Source organism: Anolis sagrei, chromosome 11 (genome assembly GCF_037176765.1).
Source record: "Anolis sagrei isolate rAnoSag1 chromosome 11, rAnoSag1.mat, whole genome shotgun sequence".
Taxonomy (NCBI): domain Eukaryota; kingdom Metazoa; phylum Chordata; class Lepidosauria; order Squamata; family Dactyloidae; genus Anolis; species Anolis sagrei.
In genome coordinates, this window is record NC_090031.1 from 29,661,258 (window position 1) to 29,687,593 (window position 26,336).

The 26,336-nt window shown below is 39.2% G+C and overlaps 1 protein-coding gene across 2 annotated transcripts; it reads left to right on the forward strand.

Annotated features, from left to right (window-relative positions):
* Positions 1-922: 922 nt before the first annotated feature.
* Positions 923-24,766, forward strand: KIAA0753 (KIAA0753 ortholog). 2 transcript variants are annotated; one of them, XM_067472127.1, is made up of 15 exons: positions 923-1,110; positions 5,170-5,511; positions 6,231-6,438; positions 7,887-7,993; positions 9,303-9,347; positions 11,405-11,668; positions 12,274-12,487; positions 14,083-14,204; positions 16,557-16,684; positions 18,366-18,441; positions 19,727-19,924; positions 21,415-21,499; positions 23,079-23,172; positions 23,274-23,483; positions 24,581-24,766. In XM_067472127.1, exons 1-15 carry the CDS (start codon positions 1,051-1,053, stop codon positions 24,705-24,707), a joined length of 2,280 nt encoding a protein of 759 aa, XP_067328228.1. In that variant the 5' UTR covers positions 923-1,050; the 3' UTR covers positions 24,708-24,766. The 2 variants fall into 2 exon arrangements, with proteins under 2 accessions (XP_067328228.1, XP_067328227.1); XM_067472126.1 differs by having other exon boundaries at positions 924-1,110; positions 9,303-9,365.
* Positions 24,767-26,336: the final 1,570 nt, after the last annotated feature.

Genomic DNA, 26,336 nt, shown 5'->3' on the forward strand with positions numbered 1-26,336 from the left:
GAGGCCACGCCCACCGCTAAAGCAAGAAACATGAAGAGGGAGGCTTCGAAGGGACAAAAGGCCACGCCCACTGCTTAAGACACGCCCATCACAGCTAAGGGAAGACAGGCCACGCCCACCACCGAAGAAAGGGTGTCCCATCGCAAATGAGGCCACGCCCACTCTGAAAGAAAGGACTACAGGCCACGCCCACTGTTAGAGAAAGGGTGTCAGGAAGACACGCCCACCGCTAATAAGACCACGCCCACTCGCAAAGAAAGGAATACAGGCCGCGCCCACTGCTAGAGAAAGTATGGCAGGAAGACACGCCCACTGCTAATGAGACCACGCCCACTCTTTAAAGAAAGGAATGCAGGCCCCGCTCACTGCTAAGGAAAGGATGTCAGGAAGACACGCCCACCACTCATGAGACCACGCCCACTCTTTAAAGAAAGGAATGCAGGCCCCGCTCACTGCTAGAGAAAGGATGGCAAGAAGACACGCCCATCACTAATAAGACCACGCTCACTTTTAAATAGAAAGTATACAGGCCACGCCCACTGTCAGAGATAGGCTGCCAGGAAGACACGCCCACCGCTAATGAGACCACGCCCACTCTAAAATAGAAAGGAATACAGGCCACTCCCACTGCTAGCGAAAGGTTGGCAGGAAGACACGCCTACCGCCAATGAGACCACGCCCACTTTTAAAAGAAAGGAATACAGGCCGCGCCCACTGCTCGAGAAAAGATGGCAGGAAGACACGCCCACTGCTATGGAAGGAGGCCACGCCCACTGCTAGAGTAAGGATGACAGGCCACGCCTACCGCTGTAGGAAGGATGGCATAAGGCCACGCCCACCTGTCAGGCAAGAAGCTGAGACCAAAAGGCCACGCCCACCGCCGAAGTAAGGAAGGAAACCACGCCCACCACTAAGGCAGGAAGCCACGTTAACGCTGAATGGAGGAAAGAAGCAGACGGCGGCTGCGCAGGGACAAAAAGCAGCGTCCTTAGCGACGCGGCGTTGCCAGGCAGGCCCTTCCGCTTCCTTCCCGCCCTCTGTGGGGGGAACATGGCGGGAGGGCTGCTGCTCCCCATGGAGCCCCCAAGGAGGGCCGCCTCCCAGCAACAGGTCTGGTGGGGACACGAGACAGCATTATCCATATGGCAATACAGTATACTATGTATTCTGCTAGTACTTACAATATGTATTATTAATATGGCAATATAATAAATATTCTAGGTTCTTGTGGGTTTTTTCGGGCTATGGAGCCATGTTCTAGAGGCATTTCTCCTGACGTTTCGCCTGCATCTATGGCAAGCATCCTCAGAGGTTGCATCTATGGCAAGCATCCTCTGAGGATGCTTGCCATAGATGCAGACGAAACGTCAGGAGAAATGCCTCTAGAACATGGCTCCATAGCCCGAAAAAACCCACAAGAACCGAGTGATTCCAGCCATGAAAGCCTTCGACAATACAATAAATATTCTGTTAGTATTTACAATACATATTAATATGGCAGTACAATATATTACATATTCTGTTAGTAGTTACAATATATTCATTAATATGGCAATATATTGTTCTGTTAGTATTTACAATATATATTATTAACATGGCAATATATTATATATTCTGTTAGTACTTACAATATGTATTATTAATATGGCAATGTTGTTGTTCATTCGTTCAGTCGTCTCCGACTCTTCGTGACCTCATGGACCAGCCCACGCCAGAGCTCCCTGTCGGCCGTTACCACCCCCAGCTCCCTCAAGGTCAGTCCAGTCACTTCAAGGATGCCATCCATCCATCTTGCCCTTGGTCGGCCCCTCTTCCTTTTGCCTTCCACTTTCCCCAGCATCATTGTCTTCTCTAGGCTTTCCTGTCTCCTCATGATGTGGCCAAAGTACTTCAACTTTGTCTCTAGTATCTTTCCCTCCAGTGAGCAGTCGGGCTTTATTTCCTGGAGGATGGACTGGTTGGATCTTCTCGCAGTCCAAGGCACTCTCAGCACTTTCCTCCAACACCACAGCTCAAAAGCATCGATCTTCCTTCGCTCAGCCTTCCCTAAGGTCCAGCTCTCACATCCGTAGGTGACTACAGGGAATACCATGGCTTTGACTAGGCGGATCTTTGTTGTCAGTCTGATGTCTCTACTCTTCACTATTTTATCGAGACTGGACATTGCTCTCCTCCCAAGAAGTAAGCGTCTTCTGATTTCCTGGCTACAGTCTGCATCTGCAGTAATCTTTGCCCCTAGAAATACAAAGTCTGTCACGGCCTCCACGGTTTCTCCTTCTATTTCCCAGTTGTCAATCATTCTTGTTGCCATAATCTTGGTTTTTTTGACGTTTAGCTGCAACCCGGCTTTTGCGCTTTCTTCTTTCACCTTGATTAGAAGGCTCCTCAACTCCTCCTCGCTTTCGGCCATCAGAGTGGTGTCATCTGCATATCTGAGGTTGTTAATGTTTCTTCCAGCAATTTTCACCCCAGCTTTGCATTCATCCAGCCCCGCACATCGCATGATGTGTTCTGCATACAAGTTAAAAAGGTTGGGTGAGAGGATGCAGCCTTGCCGTACGCCTTTCCCAATCTTGAACCAGTCTGTTGTTTCGTGGTCAGTTCTGACTGTTGCTCCTTGGTCCTTGTACAGATTCCTCAGGAGAGAGACAAGGTGGCTTGGGATGCCCATCCCACCAAGAACTTGCCACAATTTATTATGATCCACACAGTCAAAGGCTTTAGAATAGTCAATGAAGCAGAAGTAGATGTTTTTCTGAAACTCCCTGCCTTTCTCCATTATCCAGCGGATGTTGGCAATCTGGTCTCTCGTTCCTCTGCCTTTTCTGAACCCAGCTTGAACATCTGGCAACTCTCGCTCCATGTATTGCTGGAGTCTTCCTTGAAGGATCTTGAGCATTACCTTACTGGCATGATACAATATATTATATATTCTGTTCGTACTTACAATATATATTATTAATATGGTAAAGCAATATATTATATATTCGGTTTGTACTTACAATATGCATTATTAATATGGCAATACAATAGATTATATATTCGGTTAGTGCCTTCAATATATATTATTAATATGGCAATGCAATATATTATATATTCAGTTAATACTTATAATATATATTATTAATATGGCAATACAATATATTATATATTCTGTTAGTATTTACAATATGTATTATTAATATGGCAATATATTATATATTCGGTTCATGCTTACAATATATATTATTAATATGGAAATACAGTATATTATATATTCAGTTTGTACTTACAATATATATTATCAGTGTGGCAATATAATCTATTATATATTTGGTTAATTTAGTGCTTACAATATATATTATTAATATGGCAATGCAATATATTATCTATTCTGTTAGTACTTACAATATATATCATCAGTGTGGCAATATAATCTATTATATATTCGGCTAGTACTTATAATATATATTATTAATATGGCAATATAGTATATTATTCGGTTAGTACTTACAATATGTATTATTAATTTGGCAATACAATATATTATATATTCGGTTAGTACTTACAATACTTCAGTTAGTACTTACAATATATATTATTAATATGGCAATACAGTATATTATATATTCTGTTAGTACTTACAATATATATTAATATGGCAATACAATATATTATATATTCAGTTAGTACTTACAATATATATTATTAATATGGCAATACAATATATTATATATTCTGTTAGTGCTTTCAATATATATTATCAGTGTGGCAATATAATATATGTTCGGTTAGTGCTTACAATATATATTATTAATATGGCAATACAATATATTATATATTCAGTTAGCGCTTACAATATATATTATTAATATATTATTATAATATATTATATATTCAGTTAGTGCTTAAAATATATATTATCAGTGAGGCAATACCATATATATTCAGTTAGCTTAGTGCTTACAATATATATTATTAATATGGCAATATAATATATTCGGTTAGTACTTGCAAAATATATTATCAGTATAACTATATAATATATATATTATGTTAATGCTTACAATATATATTATTAATATGGCAATATATTATATATTCTGTTCGTACTTACAATATATATTATTAATATGGCAATACAATATATTATATATTCAGTTAGTGCTTACAATATATATTATTAATATGGCAATACAGTATATTATATATTCGGTTAGTGCTTACAATTTATATTATCATTGTGGCAATACAATATATTATATATTCGGTTAGTATTTACAATGTATATTATTAATATGGCAATACAATATTCTGTTAATACTTACAATATATATTATAAATATGGCAATACAATATATTATATATTCAGTTAGTACTTAGAATATATATTATTAATATGGCAATACAATATATTATATATTCGGTAGTACTTAAAAGATATATTATCAGTATGGCAACATAATATATTATATATTCTGTTTTTATTTATAATATATATTATTAATATGGCAGTACAAGTCCCATTGTTCAGCCTCCTACAAACTGCACCAGGGTGCATCGTGGATCCTGGGGGCTCTATATGCCAAGTTTGGTCTTGATCAGTTATTGGTGTGGGTTGCAGTAGTCTCAGGAAGTGAGCACTGCTACTGCAAAGCTACTGCAAATCCCATCATCCATGGTTCATCATCCCCCAAACCACACCAGGACATAATGTGTGTCATGGATGCTCTGCATGCCAAGTTTTGTCATGATCCGTCATTGGTGGGGGTCGCAGTGGTCTCACGAAGTGAGTGAAGATACTGCAAGTCCCATCATCCATGGTCCAACTTCCGCCAAACCGCACCAGGATGTAAAGTGGGTCATGGGGGCTCTGTGTGCCAAGTGTGTCCTTGATCAGTCATTGGTGTGGGTTGCAGTTTGGTTCATGTCCGTCATTCATGGGGGTCGCAGTATCCAGTGAAAGTGACAGCCAATCAGAAAGCTGCCACATACATACACAGCCTGCCTACATATATAGATATAGATTATCATTTTATTATGTGTATAGAGAAGATATATGTATTGATAGATAAATAGGTATAGAAGATTATTATTATTATGATCGATATGAACAATAATAGTGCCTAGGTTGGAGGGAGGGCCAAAGTGGGACCATGCCTGCAAATCTATCCTCTGTTTCCTTTACAGCTGCAGTTCAGCCTGAAAGCCCCTTCCGTTGCAGAGAACTTGTCTGCCCGCTTTGCCAGCCCCCTTCCGATCGTCATTGAGAAGCTGAAGAAGCCCGCAGAGGAGGCGGCCCTTTGCGGGGGGGACAGTGGGGGTCCGGCCCCCTTGTCCTTCTCTGCTGTGTCCGAAGAGACCCTCCGGCGGGCTGTGCGCCTGGCAAGGCGGGACCTCAAACGGCGTCCGAAGCCGGAAGAAGACGAGGCGGGCCTTCCTGGGCACCCCAGAAGCAAGGCACTGGGCAAAGCGGGCCCCGTGAGGGCATCCAGCAGGTCCCAGAGGGAGACCACCGACACCGGGGCAAAGGTTTGACTCAAATCTTGGTTGGGGTTAATGGAGTTAATTTATGCCTAGGTCTAAGGTATTATAATAATATCATATAATGTAATATAATATAATATAATATAATATAATTTTTATGTATATAATGTTACAATGTAATACAATATAATTCTAATAATATTAATATGGTATTATAACTATATACTTATATTACATGTAATAATATTACAATATAATGGTATAGTACAATATAGTAATATTTAATACTGATTATATTTATAATTATAATTAATTGTTTTAATTGTTGTTTTAATTTTTAATATTTTGATTGTACTGTGGTTGCTTTTATGATGCTAGCATCTTATGATGCTTTTGTTAGGCTGCCCTGAGTCAAAAATAATAATAACAACAACAAAGCAAAATAATAAATAACCTTGACTCGAGTATAAGCCGGGGGGGAGACTTTTTCAGCCTAAAAAAAGGACTGAAAAACTAGGTTTATACTCGAGTATATACAGTAATAATATGAAGTTATAATAAAAATTTAATAATATAATAAAACAATAATAAAATATAATAATAATTATAATATTAATATACCGGCTATTAGGAATTGTGGGAGTTTTAGTTCGAAACACCTGGAGAGCCGAAGTTGGCACAGGCCTGGCCCATATACAGATGGGACTGGAGGGGTCATAACAGACAAGGAGAAGCATATGAGAGGTTGTTGGTTCTCCTAAAAGGTTTACATCTCCAAACCGACTCGTGTGAAAGCAGAGCCTTTGCTGCCTGATTCGCCTCCAACGCGAGACCCGGGACTGGTCCCATTTGCCACAAAGGCCGAGGCGAAGAAGGAGAAAGATGAGGAGGAGAGAAGCGCCCAGGAGGTCCGGCGGCTGCAAAAGGAGCTGCAGGGATACATCCGGAAGGTGGAAGTGCTGGCCCAGAAGGGTGAGGAGTCAGCATCGTCCTCATCATCATCACACTATGTCACATTATGATTGTTGTTCCTGGGTTATCAATGTCATTTCCTAATTGGTTCTATTATAAAAAAATTGGGGAAAGTTTTTGTAGGTTTTTCAGGCTATATGACCATGTTCTAGAAGCATTCTCTCCTGACGTTCTGCCTATATCTAGAGGTTGTGGGGAAAGTTTATTACGCTGCACAAACTTTGTTTCGGCAGGAGGGACGTCCTGATATTAAACATTTTGCTCTAGTTTTCCAATGAATCAATCTCATCATTGAGTCCCCACCAATTCAACATAATCATAGACATAATCTTGCATCACATTATATTATATTGCTATCTTGGGTCTTGGGTTATTTGAAAAAGTCAATTTTTTAGATGTACCAAATCGTAAGTTTGTGGATGAACTACAACTCCCATCATTAACCCCCTGAAATTCCATCAGTACTTCAAGTTTATTACTTTGGGTAAGTTTGCTCCAGACGCATCATCGGTAGTGTTCAGTGTGCAGGGCAAACTACAACTCCCACGATGGTGAATCAGTCCTCTCAAAACCCTCAAGTAGGTTGAGTTGTTCATCAGGGTTCTGTGTGCCAAGTTTGGTCCAGGTCCATCATTGGTGGAGGTCACAGTTTCTCAGGTTGTGGGTGAACTACAACTCCCAAAATGGAAAGATCAGTTCTCCCCAAACCCCTCAAGTCATCAAATTTCAGCATATCAGGTCTGTGTGCCAAGTGTTTTGGTTCACAGTGCTCTCTGGATGTCGGTGAACTACAACTCTCCCATTTTCAGACAGTTGCTCTGAGAAAATATTAATAATATTACAATATAATGGTATAGTGCAGTGGTTCTCAACCTGGGGTCCCCAGATGTTTTTGGCCTTCAACTCCCAGAAATCCTAACAGTTGGTAAACTGACTGGGATTTCTGGGAATTGGAGGCCAAAAACATCTGGGGACCCCAGGTTGAAAACCACTGGTATAGTGCAATATAGTAATATATAATACTGATATTGTACTATGCTAATAATATAATATATTGTATGAAAATATATCTTGTAAGGCGCTCTTCGGGGTGAGAAGGACGGCATATACATGTCGTAAATAAATAATAAATAAGGTCTCTCCTAGGAATGTGGCCTTGGGAATCTTCCTGAGACAGCTCAGGCCTGAACTTAATTCACGCCCAATCAAACTATCATCCACAGGCCCATCTTCAGAAACACTATTCCCATTCCCATCAGGAACATCAACAGGTTGAAGAGGCTGATATACAACACAATCCAAGTCCAACAAAAACAAAAGTTCCTAGGGTAGAACGACAACTTTCAAAGTCATGATTGAACAGGAAATGACACTTTCAAACCAGGAACAGAACATTTTTCCAATGGTATGACAAAGTAGTGTGATCCCACTCCTTGCCTGTTTTGCAGAAAGGAGCCAGACGTCCTTGGATCCCGAGGAGCGGCGCCGGGCCCGGATCTGGGGCCAAGAGCAGGCCGCCCGCTCCGCCCGCACTCTGTATGTGCTCCGACAACAGGTCCGCACCTGCTTCATGCGTTGTTATGGGTTCTGGGTTGGGATCCCGCTGCAGAAGCCCAAGAGATGCCCCCACTTCTCAGCGGGAAACGTCAGGGCTTTTTGCTGTATTTCTTCTCTTGCAAGATGGTACTTCCAGTACCAAGAACAACAAAAGGACATTAAGATATTCCTGCAATTCGAAGATGAATCCCATGTTCAGAGGTGTTTACATCAGGAAGAAAGTGCATCTTACAATGGAAGACATACAGTATCTATCTATTATAGAATCCTAGAGTTGGGACCCCAGGGCAACATCTATCTATCTATCTATCTAAAGGAAGGAAAGGAAAAGAAAGGAAAGAAAAAACAGATGGAAGGAAAGAGAGAAAGAAAATGGGAGGAAGGAGGGAAGGAAAAGGGAAGGAGAGAAAGAAGACAAGGAAAGGGAGGGGGAAAGAAGGGAGGAAAGGAAGGAAGGGAAGGAAGAAGAAAAAAGCAAGAAAGGAAAGGAAGGAAGAAAAAGAAAGGAAAGAAAGAAGGGAAAGAAGGAAGGAAGAAAAAGAAAGTAGGGAAAGGAAAGGAAGGAGAGAGAGGGAAAGAAGGTAGGGAAGGAAGAAAGAAAAGAAAGAAGAAGGTGAAAGGAAGGAAGAAAAAGAAAGGAAGGAAAGGGGGAGAGAGGGCGGAAGATGGGAGGAAAGGAAGGAAAGGAAGAAAAGAAAAGCAAGAGAAGAAGGAAGGTAAGAAAAGGAAGGAAGGAAGAAGAAGGAAGGAAAGAAAAAGAAAGCAAGAAGGAGGGAAAGGAAGGAAGAAAAAGAAAGGAAAGAAAGGAACAAGGGAAGCAAGGAAAGGAAAGGGAAAGGAAGGAAAGAAGAAAAGGAAGGAAAGAAAGAGAAGGGGGGAAGGAAGGAAAGGAAGAAGAAGAAAGTAAGAAGGAAGGAAAAGGAAAGGAGAGTGAGAACAAAAGGAAAAGAAGGGAAAGGAGGGAAGGAAGGAAAGAAAAAAAAGGAAAAGAAGCAAGGAAAGGTAAGGTAAAGCGGAAAGAAAAGGAAGGAAAGAAAAAGAAATAAAAGATAGAAGGGAAGGGAAGAAGTGTTTCTATCGTAGAATCTTAAGAGTTGGAAATGACTCCAAGGGCAATATCTATCTGTGTATCCAACTATCTGTATACCAATATGTCTGTCTGTCTATGTATCTATCTTTCTATCTATCCAGCCACCTATATATCATACAGGTCTGTCTCTCTGTCTATCTATCTATCCATCCATCCATCCCACCCTCCTCTTCCTCCTCTTCTAACGCTCTTCTTGATTTCCCTGTGGTGTCAACAGGTGAAAGAGATCCAGGATGACCTGGAGAAGCTGGGTCCCCATCAGGTGCGTCACACCAAGAAGGTGAGAGGCCAAAGCCAACCAGGGGCAAAGAGGGTTTCAATGGTGGATGGTGGCTTTTGTGAACCACATTATCGATATATTATTATTATTATTATTATTATTATTATTATTATGTATGATATTAGTACAGTATTTATTATATATCCCAAGACTTGGCCATTATTATTATTATTATTATTATTATTATTATTATATTGTCATATTCATATTATTACTATTATATTTCTTATTATATATTCATTATTATTGTATTATATATCTGGGACTTGACCGTCATGAGTGCTGGTATTACTATGATTGAATATTAATTATTATATATTATTATTACTATATTTCTTATTGCATTTTTCTTTTCTTTGTCTTATTATATTTATTATGCATGATATATCTCAGGGCTTGACCATCATGAGTAAATTCATTATTATATATTATTATTACTATAGTATTTCTCATATATTTATTACTATTATTATTATATATTATGTACCTCAGGACTTGACTATTATGAGTATTATTATATATTCATAATTATATTATTATTATATTTCTTAATGCATATTATTATATGATATATCTCAGGGCTTGACTGTCATGAGTGTCATTATTATTATTATTATTATTATTATTATTAATTCTATCATATATTATATATTCTCATATATTATTATTATTATTATTATCTTTCTTGTTATGTTTCTTAAGTAATATAAATCTCAGGGGTTGACCATTATGAGTGCCAGTATTATTATATTCATTTTATTGTTGTTGTTATATTTCTTATTATATGTTTATTATCATTATCTAGTACGTATCTCAGGACTTGATGGTATTAATATATATTCATAATTATATATTATATTATTACTATATTTCTTATTTCTTATTATTATGTATTATATATTTCATTAGTCGTCCCCTGCCCCTGCCACGCTGTGGCCCACTCTGATGGTCATGGGGGTTCTGTGTGGGAGGTTTGGCCCAATTCTATCATTGATGGGGTTCAGAATGTTCTGTGATTGTAGCTGAACTACAAATCTCAGCAACTACAACTCCCAAATGTCAAGATTCTATTTTCCCCAAACTCCACCAGTGTCCACATTTGGGCATATTGAGTATTCTTGTAGAGTTTGGTCCAGATCCATCATTGTTTGAGTCCACAGTGATCTCTGGATGTAGGGGAACTATAAGTCCAAAAGCAAAGGACACTGCCCACCAAACCCTTCCAGTATTTTCTGTTGGTCATGGGAGAACTGTGTGCCAAGTTTGGCCCAATTCTATCGTTAGTGGGGTTCAGAATGCTCAGTGATTGTAGGTGAACTATAAATCCCAGCAACCACAACTCCCAAATGTCAAGATTCTATTTCCCCCAAACTCCACCAGTGTTCACATTAGAGCATACTGAGTATTTGTGTAGAGTTTGGTCCAGATCCATCATTGTTTGAGTCCACAGTGCTCTCTGGATGTAGGTGAACTACAACTCCTAAAACTCAAGGTCAGTGCCCACCAAACCCTTCCAGTATTTTCTGTTGGTCATGGGAGAACTGTGTGGCAAGTTTGATTCAATTCCATCATTGGTGGGGTTCAGAATGCTCTTTGGTTGTAGGTGAGCTATAAATCCCAACAACTACAACTCCCAAATGACAAAATCATAATTTTTTTAGTGATGGTCACTCCTTGTGTTGTGAGACGTTTTGTTGCCAAATTTGGTGTGATTTTGTTCATTGGTTCTTTTGTTTTTAAGGTACTCATTATGCACAGAACATGTTTATATATATAGATATTACATGTAACATTACTAATAATATTACAGTATAGAGGTGTATAGTACAATATAGTAATACATAATACTAATATTCTGCTGTGCTAATAATATAATATATTGTATAAACATATAATATTGATAATAATATTATAAGGTAATGCAATATAATAATAATACAATACAATAATTATATATTTCATATTATACATTATGGGGAATTCTTGAGGCTGTTAGGAATTGTGGGAGTTGACTCTTCCCGCTTGCCTTTGCGATGCAGTCCAAGGCCATGGCCAGGCTGGCGGCCGCACACCGGGGGGCATCTCGAGCCCTGCAGGCCTGGCTCTCCCACTGGACCCTCGATCAGCCAGAGGATGAGGAGGAGGAGGAGGATCATCGTCTGGGCCTGCGCTGGGACCACTGCCGGGAACTGGGGCAGCTCCTCCGCCAGCTCTCCCTCTGCTCCGTCCAAATGGAGGTCCAGGGACCCTCTTCCACCTCTTCCCCCCCAGACGCCCTCCTGGACCTCATGCTGCAGATCGAGGTGAGCGCCACAGAGGGGACCAGGGGGCTTTGGGGTGGTCTTCCTTTACATATGGGATTGAACTGGGTGGCCATTGGGGACCCCTTAGAATCACATACATATATGTGCGTGTGTGAATGGCTGGATGGCCCTTTGTCAGGAGGGCTTTGATTATGTTTTCTTGCCCTGGTGAAGGGAGTTGGACTGGATGGCCTTAAGGCGGCATTTCTGAACCTGGGAGTGGTCCAGCATTTCTGTGTTCGCAAATAATATACTATGTCCAGGTTGGTTCCTCGGGTGCTCGGCTATGGCTGACTTCTCTGGCTGAATCAGTCTGGAGTGCCTTTCATGTTCCTTGATTCGTGTTTACGTTTGGTGGTCCCTCTGGAGACTTGTCCACAGCTGCATGGTATGCGATGGTAGACTCCTGCAGAGGGGAGAGGGTCCCTCTTGTCCTTTGCTGAACGGAGCAGTTGTTGGATTGTCTTGGTGGGTCTGCAGATAGTTTGTAGGCTGTGTTTCCTCATCAGCTTCCCCCTGCAGCCAGTGTCTCCCTTGATGTCTGGTGAGAACCCTTTTCCTCTGGGTGGGTCTTTGTCTTGACTCTCGCGGCTTCTTCCCCCCAGGACTTGGACTCCCTTCTGGCAAGGAAGGCCCCACTTGGGGTCAGGGCGGCAGACCCCCCTCCAGCCGGACCCCCATCCAAGGGCCGTCCTTCCCTCCGCTGCCCCAGGAAGGAGAAGGCTGTCCAGAAGCGGCCTGTGAGCAGGAAGCTGCCTCCCAGTTTGACCCCGGGACCCCCTTCGCGGCCCTTGCCTGTGGGTGAACCGCCTGAGACGGGTGAGCATCCATTGTCCCTAAGCGGGCTCTATAGATATCGAATCCTTACGATTCCTCTCACTTCCTGTTGCCTCAGTCCTGTTCTTATCTAGGAGTCATTTGCAGGTCAGATGTTTGTAACTCGGGGACTGCAGGTGTGTGTATGCGTATATATATCTATATAAATAAAAATGTAATGTTCGTTTGTGGGATTAAGATCATTCAAAAACCACTGGGCGAATTGACACCAAATTTGGACACAAGACACCTCTCAGGCCAACGAGTGACCATCACTCCTAAAAACACTGAGGGAGAGAAAGAGGGAGAGAAGAGAAAGAAGGAGGGAAGGAGAGTAGGGAGGAAGGAAAGGGTAGAGAAGGAAGGAAGGAGAGAAGAAGGGAAAGAAGAGAAAGAAGGAGGGAAGGAGAGAAGGAAGGAAGGAAGGAAAGAAAGAAGGGTAGAGAAGGAAGGAAGGAGAAGAGGAGGCAGAGAAGAGAAAGAAGGAGGGAAGGAAGGAAAGAAGGGTAGAGAAGGAAGGAAGTAGAGAAGGAGGGAGAGAAAGGGAGAGAAGAGAAAGAAGGAGGGAAGGAGAGAAGGAAGGAAAGAAGGGTAGAGAAGGAGGGAGAGAAAGGGAAAGAAGGAGGGGAAAGAAAGAAAAAAGGGTAGAGAAGGAAGGAGAGAATGAGGGAGAGAAAGAAGGAGAGAAGGAAGGAAAGAAAGAAGGGTAGAGAAGGAAGTAGAGAAGGAGGGGGGGAAAGAGGGAGAGAAGAGAAAGGAGGAGGGAAGGAGAGAAGGAAGGAAAGAAGGGTAAAGAAGAAAGGAGAGAATGAGGGAAAGAAGGAGGAAAGGTAGAGAAGGAAGGAAGGAGAGAAGGAAATAAAAAGGTGAAAGAGGAAACGAAGGAGAGAAGGAACAAAAGAGAAAACGAAGGAGGGAAGGAAGGAAAGAGACAAGGAAGGATGGAACCAAAGAGCAAAGGAAGCGAGAAAAGAAACAGATAGAGAAGGAAGAAGGGAAAGAAAAAGAGGGAGGGAAGGAAGGGTAGGAAAAAAAGGAGAGAAAGAGGGAGGGAAGGTTGGCCACAGCAAAGCATGGCGGGTACAGCTAGTATCTATATAAATAAAAATGTAATGTTCATTTGTGGGATTAACATAATTCAGAAACCACGGGGCGAATTGACACCAAATTTGGACACAACACACCTCTCAGGCCAACGAGTGACCATCACTCATAAAAACATTGGAAAACACAGGAAGAGACTTAAAAAGCAAAAAAAATAATAATTAAAAATACAATGCATGTGCCAAACCACATATATATACACAAACATGAAGGAGCAACGTAAACAATGTTATGGTTGGGGGTCAACACAACATGAGGAACTGTATTAAGGGGTTGCGGCATTAGGAAGGTTGAGAAACACTGGTGTAAGCGGACACCTCCGCCACATACACAGATTTTCACTTTTATCACGTGTATAGATAAATTGTATATAAGTTGTAAGCCGCTCTGAGTCCCCTTCGGGGTGTGAGAGGGCGGGATACCAATGCTGTAAATATATAAATAGTATTATTAATAATAGTAGTAGTAGGAATCATCATAGTCTTTGCCTTCAGGTGAGCCTCCAGAGTCAGGCGAAGGGGCGGTAGAGGCGGAGGAGCCCCCCAAGGTGCCCCCCAAGGCAAGACCTGTCATCGTTCGCCCGAAGGGCTCGGCGCTTCTTCAGTCCAGACCGCAGGTAGAGAGTGGCTTGCTCGCCTGCCCGCTGTCTCAATTCCCCCCCTCGAGGGGTATAATTTCATGCCGTCACGTCTGGAGTTTGGGGGGAAATTATAGGCCGGAGCTTCGTCGCAAACAGCCTTGTCAACAGGTTTCTGTTTTTATCCTAATTAGAAATGCACCCATTGTTTTTTTAAAAAGGGGTGATTGCTCCTGCCGAATCAGCAAAGTTATCTCAAAGTTAAAAGCAGCCGCTATAACACTATCTTATATAAATAAAAATGTAATGTTTGTTTGTGGGATTAACAAAACTCAAAAACCACTGGATGAATTGACACCAAATTTGGACACAATACACATTTCATAGAATCAAAGAGTTGGAAGAGACCTCTTGGGCTATCCAGTCCAACCCCATTCTGCCAAGAAGCAGGAATATTGCATTCAAAGCACCCCTGACAAATGGCCATCCAGCCTCTGCTTAAAAGCTTCCAAAGAAGGAGCCTCCACCACACTCCAGGGCAGAGAGTTCCACTGCTGAACGGCTCTCACAGTCAGGAAGTTCTTCCTAATGTTCAGATGGAATCTCCTCTCTTGTAGTTTGAAGCCATTGTTCCGCGTCCTAGTCTCCAAGGAAGCAGAAAACAAGCTTGCTCCCTCCTCCCTGTGGCTTCCTCTCACATATTTATGCATGGCTATCATATCTCCTCTCAGCCTTCTCTTCTGCAGACTAAACATGTCCAACTCCTTAAGCCGCTCCTCATAGGGCTTGTTCTGCAGACCCGTGATCATTTGAGTCACCCTCCTCTGGACACATTCCAGCTTGTCAATATCTCTCTTGAATTGTGGTGCCCAGAATTGGACACAATATTCCAGGTGTGGTCTAACCAAAGCGGAATAGAGCATGGGGATCATGACTTCCCTAGATCTAGACACTATGCTCCTCTTGATGCAGGCCAAAATCCCATTGGCTTTTTTTGCCGCCACATCACATTGTTGGCTCATGTTTAACTTGTTGTCCACAAGGACTCCAAGATCTTTTTCACACGTACTGCTCTCGAGCCAGGCATCCCCCATTCTGTATCGTTGCATTTCGTTTTTTCTGCCAAAGTGGAGTATCATTTCAGGCCAACAAGTGACCATCACCCCTAAAAACAAACAAAAAACCCAGCAGAACAGACTTTAAAACCCCCCAAAATAAACCATATATACATTCATTCATATACATATACACATGCATACAGACGTTATATATACGCAAGCACACACAAATATATACATACACACACATATATATACACATATAATAATAATTATAATTATAATTATAATTATAATCCTTATTTGTACCCTGCCACCATCTCCCTAAAGGCGACTCAGGGACACATACATACACACATATATGCATATACACAAATAAACACAGAAATACACAAATATATACACATGTATACACACATATACAAATATACACACACACAAAACATATATACACAAACGGGCACAGCAATGTGTAGCAGGGGACGGCTAGTAACACTATAACACTATAATTATAACGGCCACAGCTCTCCACTTCCACTGGGATTAAATCCCTCTGGGGGTTTTTAAAAAGAGGCTGGATGGCTGTCTGTTGGGAGGGGTTAAGTTGTGTCCTCCTTCCTTCCTTCCTGCTGAAAGGGGTCAGACTAGAAGCCCTTTGGGGAACCCTTCCAATGGAGTTTCCATCTCTGGAAGCTTTTAAACTAAAACTGAATGGCCATCTGTTGTGAGGGATTACACTGTGTCCTTCCTGGATGAAAGAGGTTCCACTGGATGCCCTTTGGGGGTCCCTTCCAATGGAGCCTCTTTCTCTATAGAGTTTTCTGAACTGAGGCTGGATGGCTGTCTGTTGGGAGGTATTGCATTGTGTCCTTTCTTCCTGCTGAAAGGCGTCAGACTAGGTGCCCTTGTGGAGTTCCTTCCAATGGAGTCTCCTTCTCCATGGGGTTTTCTGAGCTGAGGCTGGGTGGCCATCTGTTGGGAGGGGTTGCAATGTGTCCTTCCGGCTGAAAGGAATCAGAGTGGATGCCTTTTAGGGGTCCCTTGCAGTAGAGTCTCCTTCTCCATAGAGTTTTCCAAAATTGAGGCTGGATGTCCATCTATTGGGAAGGATTACATTGTGCTCTCTTTCCATCCTTCCTGCTGAAAGAGGTGAGACTAGATGCCCTCTGGGGGTCCCTTTCAGGGAAGTCTCTGAACTGAGGCTGCGTGACCATCTGTTGGGAGAGATTGCATTGAGCCGTCCTTCCTCTCTGGTCGGAAGGGGGTAAGATTAGATGCCCTTTGGGAGTCCCTCCATCCTGAGGCCACATTTCTTCCTTCCTCCTTCCTGCAGGGCGGCCCTTGCAAGAGGAAGAACTTCCGGGAGCCCACCCTCTCCTTCCGGCTCAAGGAGGCGAAGCCCCCCTTGAAAGGGGAGGGACGGCCCCCCTGGGTGCCCCCCAGCACTGCCTCCCCACCACGGTAGGCCACGCCCCTGCCAGCCATTACAGGAGCAGAGCAATATTCATTAATATTATTACATTATTAATAATTAAAGTCTTAATTGGTATTAGTATTACATTATTATTGCCATTATTGCATTACTATTATTACATTAGTATCATTACATTATAAAAATTATGACATTATTATTATTACATTATAAAATTATTATTACTATTGCATTGCTATCATTACATTAACATTATTACATTATTATTATTTCATTACTCAATTATGATTACTATTATTAACGTTATTATGATATTATTACATTATTACATTATTACTATTCTTACATTATCATTATTCCTACTACATTATTAAATTATGACTATTATTATATGACTATTGTTACATTATTTAATTATTGTTAGTACTATTACATTAATATTATGGCATTATTATTATTATTTATTAAAGAGTCTTCATTTGTATTAGTATTACATTATTATTGCTATTATTCCATTACTGTTATTACATTAGTATAAGTACGTTATCAAATTAACATTATTACATTATAAAATTATTGTTACTATTACATTACTACCATTACATTGACATTATTACATTATTATTATTTCATTACTCAATTATTATTACTGTTATCACATTGTTACATTATTATTTCATTACTCAATTATGATTACTATTATTAACATTGTTAAATTATCATTATTATGATATTATTAAATTCTTGTTACTACTCTTACATCAATATTATTACATTATCATTGTTGCTGCCACATTATTAAATTATTACTATTATTATATTATTGTACAGTATTTAATTATTGTTACTATTACATTATTATGACATTATTATCGCTACATTATTAAATTATGACTATTATTATATGACTATTGGTATATGATTTAATTATTTTAATTACTATTACATTATCATTATGACATTATTATTATTGCTAAATTATGACTATTAATATGACCATTGTTACATTATTTAATTATTGTTATTACTATTACATTATTATTATGACATTATTATTGCTACGTTATTGAATTATAACTATTATTATATGACCATTGTTATATTATTTAATTAATATTAATACTATTACATTATTATTATGGCATTATTATTGCTTTGTTACTGAATTATCACTATTATTATATGACTATTGTTACATTCTTTATTGTTATTACTATTACATTATTATTATGACTATTATATGACTTGGTACAATATTTAATTATTGTTATTACTGTTAGATTATTATTATGACATTATTCTTGCTACATTATTAAATTATTACTATTATTATATGACTATTGTTACATTCTTTAATTATTGTTATTACTATTACATTATTATGACATTATTATTGCTACATTATTTAATTATGACTATTATATGACTATTGTTACATTCTTTAATTATTGTTATTATATTACATTATTATTATTATTGCTACATTATTAAATTATTGCTATTATGGCATGGCTATTTTTACATTATTTAATTAATAATTAATAATTATTATTAATAGTATTAATTATTGAATTATTACTATTATTATACTATTAGTACATTATTAAATTATTGTTACGATTACATTGACAATGTTACATCATCCTCATCATCCTTACGATCCCATTCTGAAAGGGCCGGCCCTCTTCCTCCTCTCTCCTGCAAATCCAGGTCTGCGGCCCAGGTGAAGGCAGCTGAGAAGAAGGTGGAGCAAGCAGTGCTGGAGCCCCTCCTGCAGAGAGTGCAGGTGAGCCAACGTGCACAACGGGAACAACAACAACAACAACAACAAGGGGGCACCCCGTCCCTTCTTTGCAGTGCTGGTTTGGGGGCACTCCCCAGCATCCCTCCCCTGGTTCAGTCCCACATGGCAAGGGCCACTTCTCAGCCGTGTCCTTGCTTGTCTTGCCTTCCTTTCCTTCTTTCTTTCTTACCTCCCTTCTTTCGTTCCTTTTCTCTTTTCCTTTCCTTCCTTCCTGTCCCTTCTTTGTTTCTTATTCTTTCCTTCCTTTTTCTTCTTTCCTTTCTTTCCTTTCCTTATTTTCCTTTTTTTACTTTCCTTTCCCCTCCATCCATCTCTTCCTTTTTCCTCCTCCTTTCCCTCCCTCCTTCCCTTCTTCCCTTCTTCCCTCCCTTCCTTTCCTTCTGTCCTGCCTTCCTCCTTTCCTTTCCTTTCCTTCTTTCTCTCATTTCCTTTTCCTTCCTTCTTTCCTTTCTTGCTTTCCTTTTCCTTCCTTCCTTTCCTCTTCCTCTTCTTTCTTGCTTTCCTTTTCCTTCCTTCCTTCCTTTCCTACATTCGTTCCCTTCTTTCTTGCTTTCCTTTTCCTTCCTTTTGTTTCTTCCTTTCTTCTTTCTCACTTTCCTTTTCCTTCTTTCCCTTCTTATCTTTTCCTCCCTCCCTTTCCTTTCCTCTTCCTCTTCTTTCTTGCTTTCCTTTTCCTTCCTTCCTTTTGTTTCTTCTTTTCCCTCTTTCTTGTTCCATTTCCTTCCTTCTTTTTCTTCCTTTCCTTTCCTTTTCTTTCCTTTCCTTTCCTTTCTCTTCTTTCTTGCTTTCCTTTTCCTTCCTTCCTTCTTTCCCTTTCTTGTTTTCCTTTTCCTTCCTTTTGTTTCTTCTTTCCCTTCTTTCTTGCTTTCCCTTTCCTTCTTTCCTTCCTTCTCTTCCTTTCCCTTCCTTCCTTCCTTTCCTTTCTCTTCTTTCTTGCTTTCCTTTTCCTTCCTTCCTTCTTTCCCTTTCTTGTTTTCCTTTTCCTTCCTTTTGTTTCTTCTTTCCCTTCTTTCTTGCTTTCCCTTTCCTTCCTTCCTTCCTTCTCTTCCTTTCCCTTCCTTCCTTCCTTCCTTCCTTCCTTCCTTTCCTTTCCTTTCCTTTCTCTTCTTTCTTGCTTTCCTTTTCCTTCCTTCCTTCCTTTCCTTCCTTCATTCCCTCCCTCCTGCCATTCCTTCCCCATTTCTTTTCCTTTCCTTCTCTATCTCCTTTCCTTTTTCTCCTTTCCTCCCCCCTCCCTCTACTCCTTCCTTTTCTCTCTCTTGTGCAGAAGGTGTCCCTCTCCCTGGAGAAAGAGCCCCAGGAGGTGAGAAGTGGAAGGCAGGCCAGCACTCCGGACCGGGAAGAAGGGTCCAAAGGGGACGGGGACCCCAAAGGGGGACCCCCTTGGCAGCAGGACAAGCAGGAGGAAGGCATGGATGCCCGGCTGGACCTGGTGGAGATGCTGCAGAGGATGCAGGAGATCGAGGTAAATCGGGGCTCCCCTGTGGCCCCCAAAGCGCCATCACCCTCCTCCTCTATTGCGCTGCCTCCAACTCAATGCCTTCAAGAGCCACTGGAGGGGGCCCTCTGACTGCTTTCAAGGAGGCTTTAAAGGTCATGCTTAATTCTTGGACCTTAACTGTATGTTAATGTGTGTATCCTTGGCATACATGCACAAACACACACCATAGATAGATAGATAGAGAGAGAGAATGAGTGAGTAATATAATAATTCAATAATAGTAATGTAATATAATAATAATGCAATAATCGTAATGTAACATAGTAATAGTATTACAATAACACAATAGTTAAGTATAGTGATAATAGTAATGTAATATAATAATGATACAATAGTTATGTAATATAGTAATACAGTAATAGTAATATAATGATGCAAGAGAAATGCAATAATAATGCAATAATAGTAATGTAATATAGTAATTGTGTTACAATAACACCATAATAGTAAATAATAATGCAATATAATGATAATACAATAGTTATGTAATATAGTAATACAGTAATAATAATATAATGATACAAGAGAAATGTAATAAAGCAATAATTAGTAATGTAATATAGTAATAGTATTACAATAACATCATAATAGTAGAAGGATATAATAATAGTAAAGTAATACAATAATGATACAGTAGTTATATAATATAGTAATACAGCAATAGTAATATAATGATACAACAGAAATGCAATAATAATGCAACAATAGTAAAGTAATATTGTAATAATATTACAATAACAAAGTAGTAAAGTAATATAATGATAATAGTAAAGTAATACAATAGTTATATAATGTAGTAATACAGCAATAGTAATATAATGATACAACAAAAATGCAATAATAATGCAATAATAGTAAAGTAATATAGTGATAATAGTAATGTAATACAATAATGATACAATAGTTATATATACAGTAATACAATGATACAAGTAGTAATAATTCAATAATAGTAATGTAATATAATAATAATACAATAATAGTAATGTAATATACAAATAGTAATAATAATAAGAAGAAGAAGAAGAAGAAGAAGAAGAAGAAGAAGACAATGGTAGTAGTGTAATAATAATAATAATAATAATAATAATAATAATAATATACAACATCTGTAGGTAGTAGTGATCTCAGGCCTTGGAGGACTTCCTTAACACCGACTAAAATGCCCCATAGCACTGATGTCCAACCAAACTACAAATCCCAGGGCTCCATAGCGTGTGATGGAAGAAGCATCTGGGAAGGGTCTTAAAAAGAGGTGTCTTAAATGTATTTTTAACTTGTATCCATATATAATTGTGTTTTGTTTTTAATTTTTGCATTTGCCGTGTGTTTTAAAAAACGTATTGGGTTGTATAATGTAATTGTAAGCTAATATGAGCCCCCAATTTGGGGGTAGGGGGAGAAAGGCAGGAGGGAAATTAATTAATGAACTAATAATATATTAATGTATGCAGCGCTCCCAGGAGGCCGTGCGGCGGCGCTACCATCAGCTGGTCTATTCGGATGTTGAATTTTGTGCCCAGGAGAAGAAGAATTGGGGTGAGTCTCTCTTCCCTTAGAATCCTATAATAATAGTAATAATAATAGTAATTTTTATTTGCCACCACCTCGAGCTGAAATGAGAGGCGGGTAATGAATAAAAAAAAATATTATTATTATTAATTTATATTATTATATAAATTATATTGTTATTAAAGTACTATTGGTATTATTAAATTATTATTACACTATTATTACAACATTAATATGATTGCACTATTACATCATTATTAGTAAATTAGTAAATTATTATTCTTACATTACTGTTATTATTACATTGTTAATAATAATGATTATTAATTCATTATTGGCATTGGCATTATTATTACCACATTATTACTATTATTACATTATTGGTATTATTGCCATTATTAAATTATTATTATTTCTACATTATTATTAACATTATTACTTTGTTATGTCATTAGTGTTATTACAATATTCTTACATTAATATTACTACATGAGTATTGAAAAAACACTACTAGTAGTAGTAAATTATAAAATTATTACATTTGTTTATAATATTACTATTACATTATTGGCATTATTATTATTATCACTATTACATTATTGGTATTATAATTATCATTACTACTACATTATTGGTATTATTACCATTATTAATTATTATTACATTATTATTATTATATATTTTATTATTATTATTGGTATTGCTATTGGTATTAGTATTACTACAATTGTTAAGGTATTATTATTATTACATTATTGGTATTGTCATCATTACATTATTATTAATATTATATTATTCTTACATTGGGTTCTTGTAGGTTTTTTCGGGCTATATGGCCATGGTCTAGAGGCATTCTCTCCTGACGTTTTGCCTGCATCTATGGCAAGCATCCTCACTACCTCTGAGGATGCTTGCCATAGATGCAGGCGAAATGTCAGGAGAGAATGCCTCTAGACCATGGCCATATAGCCCGAAAAAAACCTACAAGAACCCAGTGATTCTGGCCATGAAAGCCTTCAACAATACATATTCTTACATTATTGGTATTATTACCATTATTAAATTACTATTACATTATTATTTATTATGTTGTTGTTATTATTATTATTATTATTATTAATATTGGTATTTTCATTATTAAATTATTATTCTTACATTATTGGTATTTTCCTTATATTATTATTACATTATAATATATTATTATATATTATATTATTATATCCTTATATTATATATTATATATTGTATTATATATTATATTATAATATCCTTATATTATATATTATTATATATTATATCCTTATATTATTATTACATTATAATATTATTATTCTTACATTATTGGTATTATTACGTTATTATTATTATTATTATTATTATTATTATTATTGATATTGGTATTATCATTATTTCATTATTATTATTATTTCATTATTATTCTTACATTATTGTCATTATTAAATTACTATCACTACATTATTATTCTTACATTATTATTGTCACTGCATTATTACATCATTATTCTGATAACACTACTCGTAGTAGTAAATTATAACATTGTTATTCTTATGTTACTTTATATTATTATTATTATTTGGGCTTTCAGAGGGCCCGCCTCCTCCCATCCAGGTCACTCAGGCCTTGAGCCGCAAGGAGGAGCCACAAGTGGACATTGTCCTGGAGAGGCCTTCGGACACCAAGTGAGTGTGCACCTTGGACATCATTCCACAGGTATATATACACATGCAGCCTTTTGGGGGGGAAGCTGGGTTCTCACCTGTGTTCTGCTCTATCCCTGCAGCGCTGTGGAAGAGGAGGAGGAAGAGGAGGAAGCCGTGCGCCCTTGCATGGGGGAGAATGGGCCTCCCATGGGGCCCAATGGCGCCTTCCTCTCCGTCCCCCAAAACGTGCTGCAAAGCATTGCCGACTATGGGGCCCGCTACCGGCGCCACTTGCGGCTCATGGCCCACGAAGCCGTGGGGCGCTTTGACCCCTGGCGCATCGCAGAGAGGTAATCATCTTCATCCTACATGTAATATTCATTTCTGGGATTAGCATAACTCAATAACCACTGAACGAATTGACACCAAATTTGGACACAATACACTGATCAGGCCAACAAGTGACCACCACTCATAAAAACACTGGAAAACACAGGAAGAGACTTGAAAAGCCAAAAATAATTTTAAAAAAATACATTAAAATGCATGCACAAAACCACACACACACACACATATATCTATATAAATAAAAATGTAATGTTCGTTTGTGGGATTAACAGAACTCAAAATCCACTGGGCGAATTGACACCAAATTTGGACAGCATACACCTAACAATCCAATGTATGTCCTTCACTCAAAATTTTTTGATTTTGTCATTTGGGAGTTGTAGTTCTTGGGATTTATAGTTCACCTACAATCAAAGAGCATTCTAAACTCCACCAATGATGGAATTGAAACAAAGGTGACACACAGGACTCCCTTGACCAACAGAAAACACTAGAAGGATTTGGTGGGCATTGACCTTGAGTTTGGGAGTTGTAGTTCACCTACATCCAGAGATCACTGTGGACTCAAACAATGATGGATCTGGACCAAACTCTACACAAATACTCTACACGAATGTGAACACTTGTGGAGTTTGGGGAAAATAGAATCTTGACATTCAGGAGTTGTAGTTGCTGGGATTTATAGTTCATCTACAATCACAGAGCATTCTGAACCCCACCAACGATAGGATTGAGCCAAACCTCCCACACAGAACCCATGTGGGCCACAGTAATGTGTGGCAGGGGAAGGCTTGTGTGTGTGTGTGTGTGTGTGTGTATAGATGTAATATTCATTTGTGGGATTAACATAACTCAATAACCAGTGAATGGATTGACACCAAATTTGGACACAATACACTTATCAGGCCAAAATACAGTGGAAGGGACTTAAAAAGCCAAAAAATAAAAAAAAATACATTGCAGCACATGCACAAAACCACACACACACACATATATATGCAAACACACATATACACACACAAGGTGGACTGGATGGCCTCTGGGGTTCCCCTCCCAAGCCCCTGATGACCCCTTTTGCCCTTGCTTGGGCCCCTTGCAGCCTGGCGGAGGAGTTGACGGAATCGGCGCTGGAGGAAGTGGCGGCGGAGCTGCAGGGCCTTTGTGAGGACTGCGCCGAAGCCCTCTTCGTCTCCGAGTTCCTGCAGCCGCCAGTGGCAAACCAGTGAGGGTCCCGAGACCCCCCCCCCCCCCCATCATCACAATTGCAATAAAAGGTTTTGTACTTCTTTTACAAGCCGATCAGTGTGGTCTCTGGGCTCCAGGTCGACGAGGAAGGAGGAACGAACTGGAGGAACTGTTTTGAAGGAGGAGCTGGATGCGCATTAGCATCGATCTATATAAATAAAAATATAATGTTCGTTTGTGGGATTAAAAGAACTCAAAAACCATTGGACGAATTGACATGAAATTTGAACACTACACCCCTAACAGAACGACGAGTGACCATCACTCATAACTCTCTCCCCCCCCCAAAAAAAACAGCAGAAAGGACTTTAAAACCCCCAAAAAAGCTAAATGGGGAAAAGCAAAATGACGATACAGAAAAAAGGGAAGAAGAGAGAGGGAAGGAAGGGGAGAAGGAAAGAAAGAGAGAAGGAAACATGGAAGCATGGAAGCAAAGGCCAATGGAAGGAAGGAAGGAAAAGTAGAGAAGGAAGAAAGGAGGAGAGAAAGAGGGAGCGAAAGAAAGAAGGAAAGAGAGAAGGAAGGATGGAAACAAAGACTGAAGGAAGGAAAGATGTAGAGAAGAAAGAAAGAAGGAGAGAAAGAGGGAGCAAAAGAAAGAAGGAAAAAGAGAAGGAAGCATGGAAGCAAAGACTGAAGGAAGGAAAGATGTAGAGAAGAAAGAAAGAAGGAGAGAAAGAGGGAGCAAAAGAAAGAAGGAAAAAGAGAAGGAAGCATGGAAGCAAAGACCAAAGGAAGGAAGGAAAGATGTAGAGAAGAAAGAAAGGATAGAAAGAAAGAAGGAAGTGTGGAAGCGAAGGAAGGAAGGAAGGAAGGGGAGAAAGAAAGAGAAGGAAGGAAAGGGAGAGAAAGAAGGAAAAAAGGGGAGGGAAGGAAAGAGAAGGAAGGATGGAAGTGAAGGAAGGAAGAAAAGAGGTAGAGAAGGAAGAAAGGAGAGAAAGTGGAAGGGAAAGGAAAAGGGGGAAAGGAAAGGTAGAGGAGGAAGGAAGAAAAAGAGGCAGGAAAAGAAAAAGGGGAGGAAGCAAAGAGGCAGAAAAGGAAGGAGAGAAGGGAAGGAAGGAAAGGGAGCAAGGGATGGAGGGAAAGAAGGATAGAAAGGGAGGGAAGAAGGAAAGAGAGAAGGAAGGAAAGAATGGCAGCAAAAAGCAAAGCAAGGAAGAAAAGAGGTAGAGAAGGAAGGAAGGAGACGAAGAAGATAAAGAAAAAAGGGGAAGGAAGGATAGAGGTAGAGAAGGAAGGAAAGAAAGAAAGGAAAGAAGGAGAGAAAGGGACGGAAGGAAAGAAGGAAAGAGAAGGAAGAATGGAAGTGAAAAGCAAAGGAAGGAAAGAGGTAGAGAGGGAAGAAAGAGAATGAGGGAGGAAAAGAAAAGGGGAAAGAAGGAAAGAGGTAGAGAAAGAAGGAAAGAAAGAGGAAGCAAAAGAAGGAGAGAAAGAGGGAGGGAAAGTTGGCCATAGCAGTGCATGGCGGGTACAGCTATACTATATATTGTACTATATTACCACAATATCTATAACGCACGGCCAGTACATTATACTATTAGTATCATATAATATATTGTACCATGTCATAAGTTGTAGTATATACAATATATTATATTACAACATTATTA

Excerpts from the sequence above, each read along its gene's own strand:
- KIAA0753 (XM_067472126.1), top strand. The coding sequence starts at position 1,051 with ATGGCGGGAGGGCTGCTGCTCCCCATGGAGCCCCCAAGGAGGGCCGCC. Across the intron at positions 12,488-14,082 it reads GGGTGAACCGCCTGAGACGG|GTGAGCCTCCAGAGTCAGGC; the intron begins GTGAGCATCCAT and ends CTTTGCCTTCAG. Across the intron at positions 18,442-19,726 it reads CCCTCCTGCAGAGAGTGCAG|AAGGTGTCCCTCTCCCTGGA; the intron begins GTGAGCCAACGT and ends TCTCTTGTGCAG.